This window comes from Chiloscyllium plagiosum, unplaced genomic scaffold (assembly GCF_037043375.1).
Source record: "Chiloscyllium plagiosum isolate Xiang-an unplaced genomic scaffold, Cpla_swu_hap1 HiC_scaffold_5, whole genome shotgun sequence".
Lineage (NCBI taxonomy): Eukaryota > Metazoa > Chordata > Chondrichthyes > Orectolobiformes > Hemiscylliidae > Chiloscyllium > Chiloscyllium plagiosum.
The window spans coordinates 78,911,692-78,923,963 of record NW_028270143.1 but is presented as its reverse complement, the minus strand read 5'-3'; the positions used below and the strand labels follow the sequence as shown (position 1 = coordinate 78,923,963).

The 12,272-nt window shown below is 39.0% G+C and overlaps 1 protein-coding gene across 2 annotated transcripts in view; it reads left to right on the top strand.

Annotated features, from left to right (window-relative positions):
• Window positions 1-12,272, top strand: part of abcb4 (ATP binding cassette subfamily B member 4) — a 129,705-nt gene that overhangs the window by 4,383 nt on the left and 113,050 nt on the right. For both annotated transcript variants that reach the window (XM_087987334.1, XM_043690329.2), the window contains exons 2-3: window positions 305-401; window positions 1,071-1,122. In XM_087987334.1, the coding sequence (XP_087843460.1) occupies window positions 313-401; window positions 1,071-1,122 (141 nt within the window). In that variant the 5' untranslated portion in view covers window positions 305-312. The remainder of the gene's footprint in view (window positions 1-304; window positions 402-1,070; window positions 1,123-12,272) is intronic.

Genomic DNA, 12,272 nt, shown 5'->3' with positions numbered 1-12,272 from the left:
CATAGTGTTAGGTACACTAGTCAGAAGGAAATGAGTCTGGGTGGGTTACTCGTCGGAGGGTTGGTGTGGACTGGTTGGGCCTAAGGGCCTGTTTTCCACACTGTAGAGAATCTAAAAAAAATAGTTAAATCCATTGTGGCTAGAAAGTAGAGGTGCACTCCAGATTTGCTAAGGAATAAGTGGATCTTATATATTGTTTTCCAAAGCCGTCTTCCAGTTTGCTTTTTAATTCTTTAATTGTACAGTAACATGTTTTAAGTTGTTTGAACCTCAAAGTCATGAGGAGGTTCCATTTCTACAACAGGTGAAGAGATGCCAAACCAATATCTAAAAGGAAGCACAGATGAGACTGACAAAAGTGAAGATGATGTTCCTACTGATGGAAAAGTTGAGAAAGACAGGTGAGGAACTCCACGTGAAAGATTAGGGCGATCTAATTCAAGCAATTATACTGTTATATCAATCCATGAATTATGCATTTTTATTTAATAAGGTTATTGCATGACAAAGTATTCAATTAACCAAATCACTATTGCATTGAATTTCTATCACAACATCTTTTCCATGAAAATTGTATTTGAGTCAAGCTGGACTTTGTAAATGTTCAGCTTACTTAAGTAGTGGCATGATAAGAATGATAGGCATGAATTCTGGTCTATGATTTAGTGATTCCATATGATCAGAACTCTCAATGTTTTTTGGTGTAAAATGACCTCAGTTATTTGTCCAATGTAACTTGTACTTTTACAAAATACTTTAGATGGATCTTTTGAAATAAGAAGCCAGCTTTATACATTGTCTGAAGCTTTTGATTGACTAATAAAATGAAATCTAATCTTATTTGTCATCAGTGTTGGAAATAATGGGAAAAAGTAAATAATTTAGAATAATGATGCCAATTTATAGTTATGAATTAAAAAGTGCTTTGATTTTTGTATTAAGTTGGTCTTCCTTTAATGCAAAACACGTGGTTGCTGCTAATTGTATAACAATTATACTAATATTTTTAGAAACAAAAAGCAGTAAAAGTTTTTCTCAAAATCTAATAATTGTAATTTGTTAATTTATAGTAAAACAAAAGAGAAGGAGAAAAAGCCTAAAATGGTCAGCCCACTGGCTTTGGTAAGAGACATTTCCATGATTTTCCAAACGCACTGTATTTTTAGGACCCAATGAAGTGCTAAATATTACTAAAAGGGCCAAAATGCAGTCTTCATGAAGTGTAAAACAGAATTGTACTTGAAAGAGTATGTACATGAAAATATTATCTCTTATGTGACCTTTTGAACAAGTATTATGTGGACAGTTACTTCACATCAGGTGGCTCTTCCATATTTGGGAAACCAAACCAATTGGGTAATTTATTCAGTTGTGATTCATATTTTGTCAACAACCATGACTTTTGAACTTCCTGTGAATTGTTCCTTCAACCCTTGCCTCTTTTTTTCACTGTAATCATCGCATTATTGTTTCTCTGTTATCAAAAGAAACTGCTATCAGGAACCTTCATCTATATGAGATGATAGATGTGCTGTAAATCCCTGGGCACTGGGATTTGAAAAAGAATCATTTTTATAGGATGAAGTCATCCCTGCAAGGCCAACATTTATTGCTCATCCCAGAGAACAGTTAAGCGTCAACCACATGACTGTGGGTGTGGAGTCACATGTAGGCCAGACCAGGTAAAGACAGCAGTTTCCTTCCCTAAAGGACATTAGTGAACCAGATGAGTTTTTTTTTCCTGGCAGTCAACAAACATGAGACTCTTTAATTTCAGATTTTTATTGAATTTAGGTTCCACAGTCTGCTATAGTGGGATTCCAACCTGGGTCCCTGGATTAATAGCCCAGTGATAATATCACTAGACCACTGCCACCCCCAATTTTTTATATGATGTACTTGGGCTGATGGCTGAAGAAACTAATCTGTTAGGGGCAGGTTCCACTGTAAGTGTGGTATTAAAAGTGAATATCAGTTGTTACTGTAGTTTATTGTTGCATGTTGCCAGGCTGCTGTAAACATTGATGGTAACTAATGGTCATGGTGACATTGCTGGCCTACAAGTGATGCTGCCATTTGTCTTGTTGACTAACGTCTCCCACATATGAAAATCAATGGGGGTTTGTTTGGCCTTTGTATTAGGCCTGTAAGCATGTTTGAAGTAAGAGCTGAGCAGCCTACCTGGCTTCTGGCTCTGGTTACCTTGAGTTATAATATGTCCTTGGAAGTGCACCTTCCTTTCATCCCGCCAACATTCCCAAGCCAATGAAGCTGCCTCCTCGTGATGAATGCTAGCATACTTGGGAGATCTGCCTTTGAGAAGACTGATCCGCATTCTTGGTTTTATCCTTCCTTGCAATGCCCCAAACATTGAAGATGAACATTCTTTTCTTGTTAGCTGTAAGTTGTCTATGCTTCACAGCCATACAAGAAGGTGCTGAGTACACAGGCCTTTTAAACCAAGGTATTGGACCTTGGTGCCTGACATAGTATGCACATTACCTCCTTCTTTAACAGCAGAAAAGATAGTACCAAAGAAAGTGAAGGAGATAAAGGGTATAAAGTGAAGGAGCTAAAGGGTATAAAGGGTATAAAGATGAAGGAGCGTCGCTCCGAAAGCTAGTGTGCTTCCAATTAAACCTGTTGGACTATAACCTGGTGTTGTGTGATTTTTAACTTTGTACACCCCAATCCAACACCGGCATCTCCGAATCATGACTAAAGGATATAGCTCTGTTTTACTCCATTCATCATCCTGAAATTGTCAGAAGTGGTGTCATCACAATGTACATTACAGTGTACTGTTTCCATGCAAGGAATGGATGTGACCACAGAGCATTACTGGGCAGTCAATTTACTCCTTTATCACCCCTTTCTCACTGCAATCATCCCAGTGTTGTTTCTTCATTAACATGTGAAACTGCAATAAAAATTCTTCAGCTCTTTAGATTGAGCACAGATTTCAAAAACATTTGTACTTAACTCTCTGTCTAATTCAGGTTTCAGAGCCTCGGTGGTAAGTTACATTTGACTGTTTTTCAAAGTTATTCAGAGTAATCTTTATTGTCGTCTTTCAGTCACTGGAACATTTCTTTCCAATAGTTTTGGCTGTGCTTTATTTTGTTGTATACTTTGCCTTCACTCTTTTGTAATTTAAAAATATATATAATTATCTCTTAGTAGATCCAACTACCAACATTCCTAATTGAGTTTTAAGATTAATTAATTAAAAGTTTCCTTCACAGAATAAAGTCTCCATCTTGTTTCCTGCAATTTGGACCACAGTCCTGTGTTTGACGTGGTAATACAGGATGCAGCATACATGCAGAATTTACTCCAAGTTTTAAAGTCCTTTGCAAATTAATACATCATCTATTTTGGCTTTTGAATTGTACTTTCATATATATGAATACTTTGACATAAGTTGCATTTTTCTATGGCATGGAATGATCTTTATACTTATTTGTTCAATAGCTTGCTTTCTATTGTTTTTGAATGTCATTCCCAAGAGACTTCACTTCTTCTTTTGGTAAACATGAACAATAAGTGTTAAGAGCCCCGAAGCATTTTATCCCTTGAATACTCCGGTGTAGCACTAATTGTACCACCAAAACTTTCTGTTTAAGCCAATTTCAAATGCTCAAGAATGTTTTAGTTTTTAAAATGTTTTGGAAATAGTATAATGTTGCAAAATCACCAAGTGTTATTTGCTTCAGTTCACATTGCAGTCAAACAAATTAGTCCACTGTTTTCATCTTTATTTATTCCCTTTCAACTTCACAAAATCCATTGGCTTTACTCATTTTTGGTATTAAATTTTAATTGCAAACCACAGAACAATTTACTTAAGTGAAAGCACTTAAGTGTCCAATATTTTCATATAAACAACAATCAGCTTTCAACAAGATAGTATTAAAGAGCTTCCCATTAAATTCTCAGATGTACTTCACTTACAAAAAGTGTATTGATGGGAAAAAAATTTCTAACCCTAGACATTTATGTATTACCACACTTATCACATTGAAAGGCACGTGACTTGAATATTTATACAAGACCAAAATCAAGGACGGTACGACTGAATGAATTCATGGGATCACCATTGACTTTGGCAAACTCAGGCAGAGATTCTGCCATGCCTCTGGTAGTCAACTTTTGCTATCTCATAATCACAAGCTCATTGAAACCAATGTGGAATTCATGCTGTCAATTTGGTTTGCCAGTGGCTGTCATTTTCCAGGTGTTGGATATTGTAAGATATCAAGATAACATTCAAGATGTCCGTTTAGCATTTTGTCGTACACAGTGTAGAAGACAGTCCAATTAGGGACATGACCACCATGTCTAGACCAAGACAATTAGATGTTTGATAGCCTAAGTTCCTGTTAAACGGAGGATATGGTTTTTGACAATTTTTCTAATGACATTGTATTGGAAAGGTATTTCTGCACTGAAATGCAGAACCTCCATGACAATAATCTCAGAATTACTATCTGAGCAATGGGAAGATTGGCATGGGGGAAATAAGAATTTAAAAAATTGTGCTGGACAAGCACAGCAGGTCAGGCAGCACCACTGAAGGGCTTATGCCCAAAATGTCAATTCTCCTGCTCCTCGGATGCTGCCTACATGTTATGCTTATCCAGCACCACACTTTTCAACTCTGATCTCTAGAATCTGCAATCCTCATTTTGTCAGAGGGGAAATAAGTAAAGGATTGATGTGGGAAGAATGAGTTTCAGCTCATGGGGCACAGCATCATTGCTTGGATAGAAAGGAGCTATTCTGGTTGGACAACCTTCACATAAACAAACAATGCTGGACTGAATCAAATAACTAGGGCTGTAACAAGCACTTTAAATTAATTGATGGGGTCAGGGAGAAGGCTCAGGTGGGAAAAGCAAAGCAAAAGGAATACGATGGCATTTCAGGACAAATGTTTTGATAATGGTATACAGAGTGAGATAAGAAGGGACAGTGATGTCAAGCATTAAAAAAAAGCAGCAAATGAATTAACCCAACAGATAGAGATGAATGGGTATGTTCTTATAGCCAATGTGGAGACATCGTAATAAGGAGATCTATGCTGGGAATAAAATATGTATGCGTAGGTGCCCTTTTGAAAGAACAGTTAGAGTTAATATATTAGCAAGAAATTATCGTGGATCTGGTGATATAGAATCAGAATGAGGGGAGGGAAGAAGACACTAGTACTAGAGTCTGTAGGTCCCTAACAGTAACTGTAGGATAAAGAATAAATCAGGAGATAATGAGGACAAAAAAAGAAGGCAGGTTGTTAATTGTTCATGATTTTAATCTTCATATAGATTGGGAAAATCAAATCCATGAGGAAGAATTCATTCATTGTCTGTATTCAGAAAAATTTCCTGGAACAGTATGTTGTGGATCCAAACAGAGATCTTGCCATTTTAGTGATTGACAATGAAGCAGGTTTAATAAATGATCTTGATCAAATTTCCATTTGGCTTCCTCTGTTTGGAGGAGAGCAAACCCAGTCTATCTAATCTTTCTTCACACTACATTTTTTCCTGGCAACATCCCCTGTAGTACAATTACATGTTTTCTATAATGAGGTGACCAGAATTGCCTGCAAATCTCAAGCTGTGACCTATCTAATGCCTTGCCCAGTTCCAACATAATATCACTGCTATTATATTCTAAACCTTGGTTAATGAAGGATACAATTCCTTATGCAGAACAAAAGATCCTGGAGGGAACAGTGTCCATAACATGGTAGCATTTAACATTCAGTTTATGTGAGTTGGAACCAACTGTGCTAAATTTAAATAAAGGTAATTATGGAAAGGATGAGGACAGAGTTGACTGGAGTGGACTGGGAAAAGAGCTGAGTGAACAATGACAGATATCAAAAAAAAATGTGATGGCTCACATCAAAGGTCTATCCCATTGCGAAGGAAGGATTTTAGTAGAGGATAAACCAACCATTTTAACTAAGGACTTTTAAAGACTGTATCAAAAATTGAGAAATATCATACAACGTGGAAATGATTAGTGGAAAATCTATGATTGGAAAGTTTTAAAAGCCAATTAAAGATGACTGAGAAAAAAGGGAGAAAGTAACCTGAGGACAATTTAGCAAGTAACATCAAAATGGATAGTCAGAGCTTCTATAATTATGTATAAAGAAAGAGCGAGTTAATAAGTCAACATAGGTGCGTAAGAGAACAAGTTTAGTAAAATAATAACAGGAAGCCAGGAAATAGTAGAAGAGTTGAACATATACTTTGCATCAGTCTCCATAGTCAAGGATACTAATGGCATTCTGAAAATAATAAATAATCAAGGGACTAAAATGATGAGGTGATGGAAGTAAACACAAAAAGTGCTAGAAAAATCAATGATGCTAAAGACCAATTAGTTCCCTAGACTTACTGGGTTGGATTCTAAGTGTTTAAAGGAAATAATTGTGAAGAGATAGTGGATACACTAGTAGTAATCTTCCAAAAATCCTCGAGTCTAGAAAAGTCACAGAGGATTGAAAAACTGCCAATCTTGCACTATTATTCAAAAAAAAGGAGGTAAACCAAAACCGCTAACTGTAGGACAGTTAGATTAATGTCTGTGGAGAGAAATCAGAGTCAAAGTTTCATGTCAAGTGACCCTTACTCAAATGCTGCCAGACTTGCCGAGATTTTCCAGCAATTTCAGTTTTTGTTTCTGACTTACAGCGTCTTCAGTTCTTTCGGTTTTTATTTAGGTTAACATCTGTCATTGGGAAGATGTTTGAGTCCATTATAAAAAATGTATAACCTCATAATACATTCAAGCAGCATCAGCATGGCTTCATGAAGGGGCAAATCATTCCTGACCAAATTTTTAGACTTCTATGAGGAGGTAACAAACAAGGTAAATAAGGAGGAACCAGGGATTCATGTATTTGGATTTCCAAAGGCATTTATGAAGGTACTACACATGAGGCTGCTTAATATGATAAGAGCCCATGGTATTGGGGTGGTTATACTAATATGGATTGAGGATTGGCTAACCAACAGAAAACAGAGACTTGGGAAAATAGAGGTATTTTCAGGATTTCAACCTGTCAGTAGAGGAGTGCCATGGGGTCAGTGCTGGGACCACAATTATGTGCTACTACCAAGTTTGCAGATGACTCAGATATAAGCAGGAATACAAGTAGTGAGAAAGATGCAAGGTATCTACAGAGTAATATAGAAAGATGAAGTGAGTTGGCAAAGACTTGACCGATAGAAAATGTAGAAAACTGCAAGATTTTGCACTTTAGCAAGAACAGTAGAGGTGCAGAGTATTATTTAAATGGAAAAAGAATGAAGAAAGCTGCATAACAACAGAGATTTGAAGGTCTTAGATGAATCACAAAAAAATTTGCATCCAAATTTGTCAGAAAAGAGGGATGGCATATGGAATGTTGGCCTATATTTCAAAGGGAATGTAGTATAACTTAAGGAGTCAAAGTGTGGTGCTGGAAAAGCACAACAGGTTAGGCAGCATCTGAGGAACAGGAGAGTCCTCATTTCGGGCATAAGCCTTTCATCGGGACTTGGAGTGGGGAGAGGGGGCTGAGAGATAAATGGGAGGGAGTGACACTGGGGCAAAGGTAGCTTGGAAGGTGATAGGTAGATACAGGTGGGGGGTGATGGTGATAGGTCGGAGGGGAAGGTGGAGCGGATAATGAAGATGAATAGGTAGGACAGTTCAAGAGGGCGGTGCAGAGTTGGAGGGTAGGATGTGGGATAAGGTGGGGGAGGGGAAATAAGGAAACTGATGAAATCAACATTGATGCCATGTGGTTTGTGGGTCCCAAGGCGGAAGATGAGGCGTGCTTCCTCCTGGCATCAGGTAGCTAGGACTTTGCAGTGGAGGAGGCCCAGGACTTGGCAGAATGGGAGATGGAGTTGAAATGGTCAGCCATAGGGTGGTGGGATTGTTTGGTGTGTGTATCCCCCAAGTCCCACCCTCACCCTCACCCTCCTATTTATCTCTTAGCCCCCTTACACTCCCCACCCACCCACATTCCTGATGAAGGACTTGTACTCAGATTGGCAACTCTCCTCCTCAGATGCTGCCTAACCTGCTGTGCTTTTCCAGCACCACACCTTTCGACTCTGATCTCCAGCACCTGCAGTCCTCACTTTCTCCTATAACTTGGGGAGGCCTTGCTAAAACTATGCAAGGCACCAATCAGACTACAGCTGCAATACCATGGACAGTTTTGTTTCTGTTATGTAAAGAAAGCCATTTGGAGACAGGCCAGAGAAGGTTTGTAGGTTGATTTCAGGCATGGAGAGACTTTCTTATGAGGAGAGGTTGAGTAGGTTGGTCTTGTACTCATTTGAGTTTGGAAGAATGAGAGGTGACCTTATTAAAATGTATAGAATTCTTTGCTGGCATGACAAGTGGAAAGGTTGTTTCCCGTTTTGGGAGAAACCAGAAAGCATAATCTCAGACTAAGGGCTCATTCATTTAAGACAGATGAGGAGGAATTTCTTATATGAGAGGGTAATGAATCTGTGGAATTCTTCACAGCAGATGTTTTCCGAGGCTGGGTTAGTAAGTATAATTAAGGCTGAGACAGATTTTTGATCAGTAGGGGGTATCAAAGATTATGGGGAAAAGGCAGCAGTGTGGAGTTGAGGGTTATCAGATCAGCCATGATTTCATTGAGTGCTGGAGTAGATATGATGGGATAAATTGAAATATTTCTTCTCCTGCATCATGTGGTCTCTGCTGTTTATGTCAGCAATCATTGGTGGTGTCAGTGAAATTGGTCAAGTTGCTGATTGTGATAAACATAGCATATCCATATGGAGGACTACAGCTAATTATACTAACTTTTGTTAGCAGACTAAGCCCTCATTCCTGCCACAATCTCAGCTTGAATTTGCCAAAAGCAGAGGTGATCTTGCCAATCTGGAGTTGCATTGCATAGATTATGATATTTGTCGAAAGAATAATCATGGATGAACATACTTTTATCATATCCTTGAGTAAAACATAATTTTTCATAGGCATGAGGAGTGACTTGATGATTGGACCACGATTTTAAGTTGATAATAAGGCTAAAAGACTCTGCCACCCAAGCAAAGTACTTGAATGTGCATGAGTAATGGATCACCATATGGCAAGACAGAAAGTGAACTGGACAATCCTAAAATTACTGTATTTACAGCTAATATTGCACTATTCCTATAGGGAGGTGCAATGGATTGGAAAACTGCAGGTGACTGTTGTTACTTCTAACCATCCTATGCATTTTCAGATCAGCCATGGTCTAATTGAATCACAGAACACACTTGTTGGACTGAACGGCCTATCTCTGTTCCTACATCTATGCTACAACATCAGCCAGAGTTTGTAGAATTGGTTACTTCTTGTAATGTGTGAAAATCAAACCAATTCTTAATCACTCTACATCATGCAAACTGTGACTTGCTATGATTGGCTGGTGGCACAGTGGTTAGCACTGCTGCCATACAGTGCCAGCGACCCGGGTTCAATTCCCCCCTCGGGCAAAATTCTCCCTGTGTCTGTGCGGGTTTCCTCTGGGTGCTCCAGTTTCCTCCCATAGTCCAACAATGTGCAGGGTAGGTGAATTGGCTATGCTAAATTACCCATAGTGTTAGGTGTAGGGGAATGGGTCTGGGTAGGTTGCTCTTCAGAGGGTCAGGTGCGGACTTGTTGGGCCTGTTTCTACACTGTAAGTAATCTAATCTAAACATTGAGGCATCATATAGCACTGCCAATTAGTGACTGATGCAACTCCCAGTGGAGAAATGAGCTATGTCTGCCAAAGCTTGATTATTTTGCCATGGAAATATTTGTGTTAGTGAAATAGGATGGCAAAGCTCTTTGACATCCTAGCTTTCTGCAGTTATTTTCATTTTCTTAAAATGTCAGTTTTGACAATTTGTCGGAATGCCTACTAGTGTATTTTTTTAAATCTGGAGTTAAAGAGATCGCTGCTATCAGCACAATTGTTAATTAAAGTCCAAATGCCAGCAAAAGCACATGTTATCGTGGCATCCAAAAAGGGCTGCATCTGTGAGCCTTTTAAAGTCAGTTCCAATTGAATGTCTGCTGTCATGAATCATTTCATTGATGTCTCCTGGGTCATTAACAACATTTTAGCAAAATGGCACCACATTTCCGCCTTTGCAGATATGTTTTGAATGGTGCTTCACATTTGCCCTCCAGCATCTGTTGACTATGTACCAAAACTTTTTATGACTGAATAATCTGTAAAATCTGCAAGTGTGGTGACAAGAAAAAGTAAACAGTAATGTGATGCATCAGTTTTGGCTATTTCTGAGCAAGACAAATAGTGGAACCTTACCCTTAAGTCATTTACTCTGATGATTTGTATGATTTTTAGCAAGCTAACCTTCAGCATTGCTCCAACAATTGGGAGACCTTAAGCTTTGGAGGTGGTATAGGCAATTTTCATTAGATTGATCCCAGGAATAAGAATGTTGTCCTATGATGGGAAGCTGAGTACAGTTGGTCTGTATCCTTGAGGGTTTAGGATAGTGAGAGGTTATCTCACTGAAACACAGATGATTCTGAAGAGGCTTGACAGAGTAGAAGTTGAGAAGTTATTTCCCAAGGTGGGGAATATATACCATGATGTGTACAGTATTAGGGGTTCAGGGCGATTTAAATTGGGTTGAGACAATGAAAAATCTCTTATTTAAAAGGAATCTTTGGAATTCTGTAACCTAGAAGGCTATGATACTACTTTATTAAATATAGCTAAGGCTGAGATAGATTCTTAGGTTCAGGGTGAATCAAGGAATAAGTGAATGGTTGGGAAAGTGGATTTGAGGCTGAAGATCAGCCATGTGTCACAAATATGTGCTTTATGTCAAATAAACATTGTGTTAAAAATCATCAGCTGGAAATCCAAATTAAATCTTTTAAAAATTGAGATTAAAGGTGTCATAGAGTCATAGAGATGTACAGCACAGAAACAGACCCTTCGGTCCAACCTGTCCATGCCGACCAGATATCCCAACCCAATCTAGTCCCACCTGCCAGCATCTGGCCCATATCCCTCCAAACCCTTCCAATTCATATACCCATCCAAATGCCTCTTAAATGTTGCAATTGTACCAGCCTCCACCACATTCTCTGGCAGCTTATTCCATACATGTACCACCCTCTGTGTGGAAAAAGTTGCCCCTCTCACCCTAAACCTATGCCCTCTAGTTCTGGACTCCCTGATCCCAGGGAAAAGACTTTGTCTATTTATCCTATCCATGCCCCTGATAATTTTGTAAACCTCTATAAGGTCACCCCTCAGCCCGATGCCCCAGCCTGTTCAACCTCTCCCTATAGATCAACTCCTCCAACTCTGGCAACATCCTTGTAAATCTTTTCTGAACCCTTTCAAGTTTCACAACATCCTTCCGATAGGAAGGAGACCAGAATTCCAACAGTGGCCTAATCAATGTCCTGTACAGCCACAACATGGCCTCCCAACTCCTGTACTCAATACTCTGACCAATAAAGGAAAGCATACCAAACACCTTCTTCATTATCCTATCTACCTGCAACTCCACTTTCAAGGAGCTATGAACCTGCACTCCAAGGTCTCTTTGTTCAACAACACTCCCTAGGACCTTACAATTAAGTGTCTAAGTCCTGCTAAGATTTGCTTTCCCAAAATGCAGCACTTCTCATTTATCTGAATTAAACTTCATCTGCTACTTCTCAGCCCCTTGGCCCATCTGGTCGAGATCCTGTTGTAATCTGAGGTAACCCTCTTCGCTGTCCACTACACCTCCAATTTTGGTGTCATCTGCAAACTTACTAACTGTACCTCTTACGCTCGCATCCAAATCATTTATGTAAATGACAAAAAGTAGAGGACCCAGCACTGATCCTTGTGGCACTCCACTGGTCACAGGCCTCCAATCTGAAAAACAACCCCCTACCACCATCTCTGTCTTCTACCTTTGAGCCAGTTCTGTATCCAAATGGCTAGTTCTCCCTGTATTCCATGAGATCTCACCTTGGTAATCAGTCTCCCATGGAGAACCTTGTTGAACGCCTTACTGAAGTCCATATAGATCACATCTACTGCTCTGCCCTCATCAATCTTCTTGTTATTTCTTCAAAAAACTCAATCAAGTTTGTGAGACATGATTTCCCACTCACAAAGCCATGTTTACTATTCCTAAATCATCCTTGCCTTTCCAAATACAGTCCTGTGCTTATAGGAAAGATGGTTACCCGATATTCATGACTGTAAGTTCCAC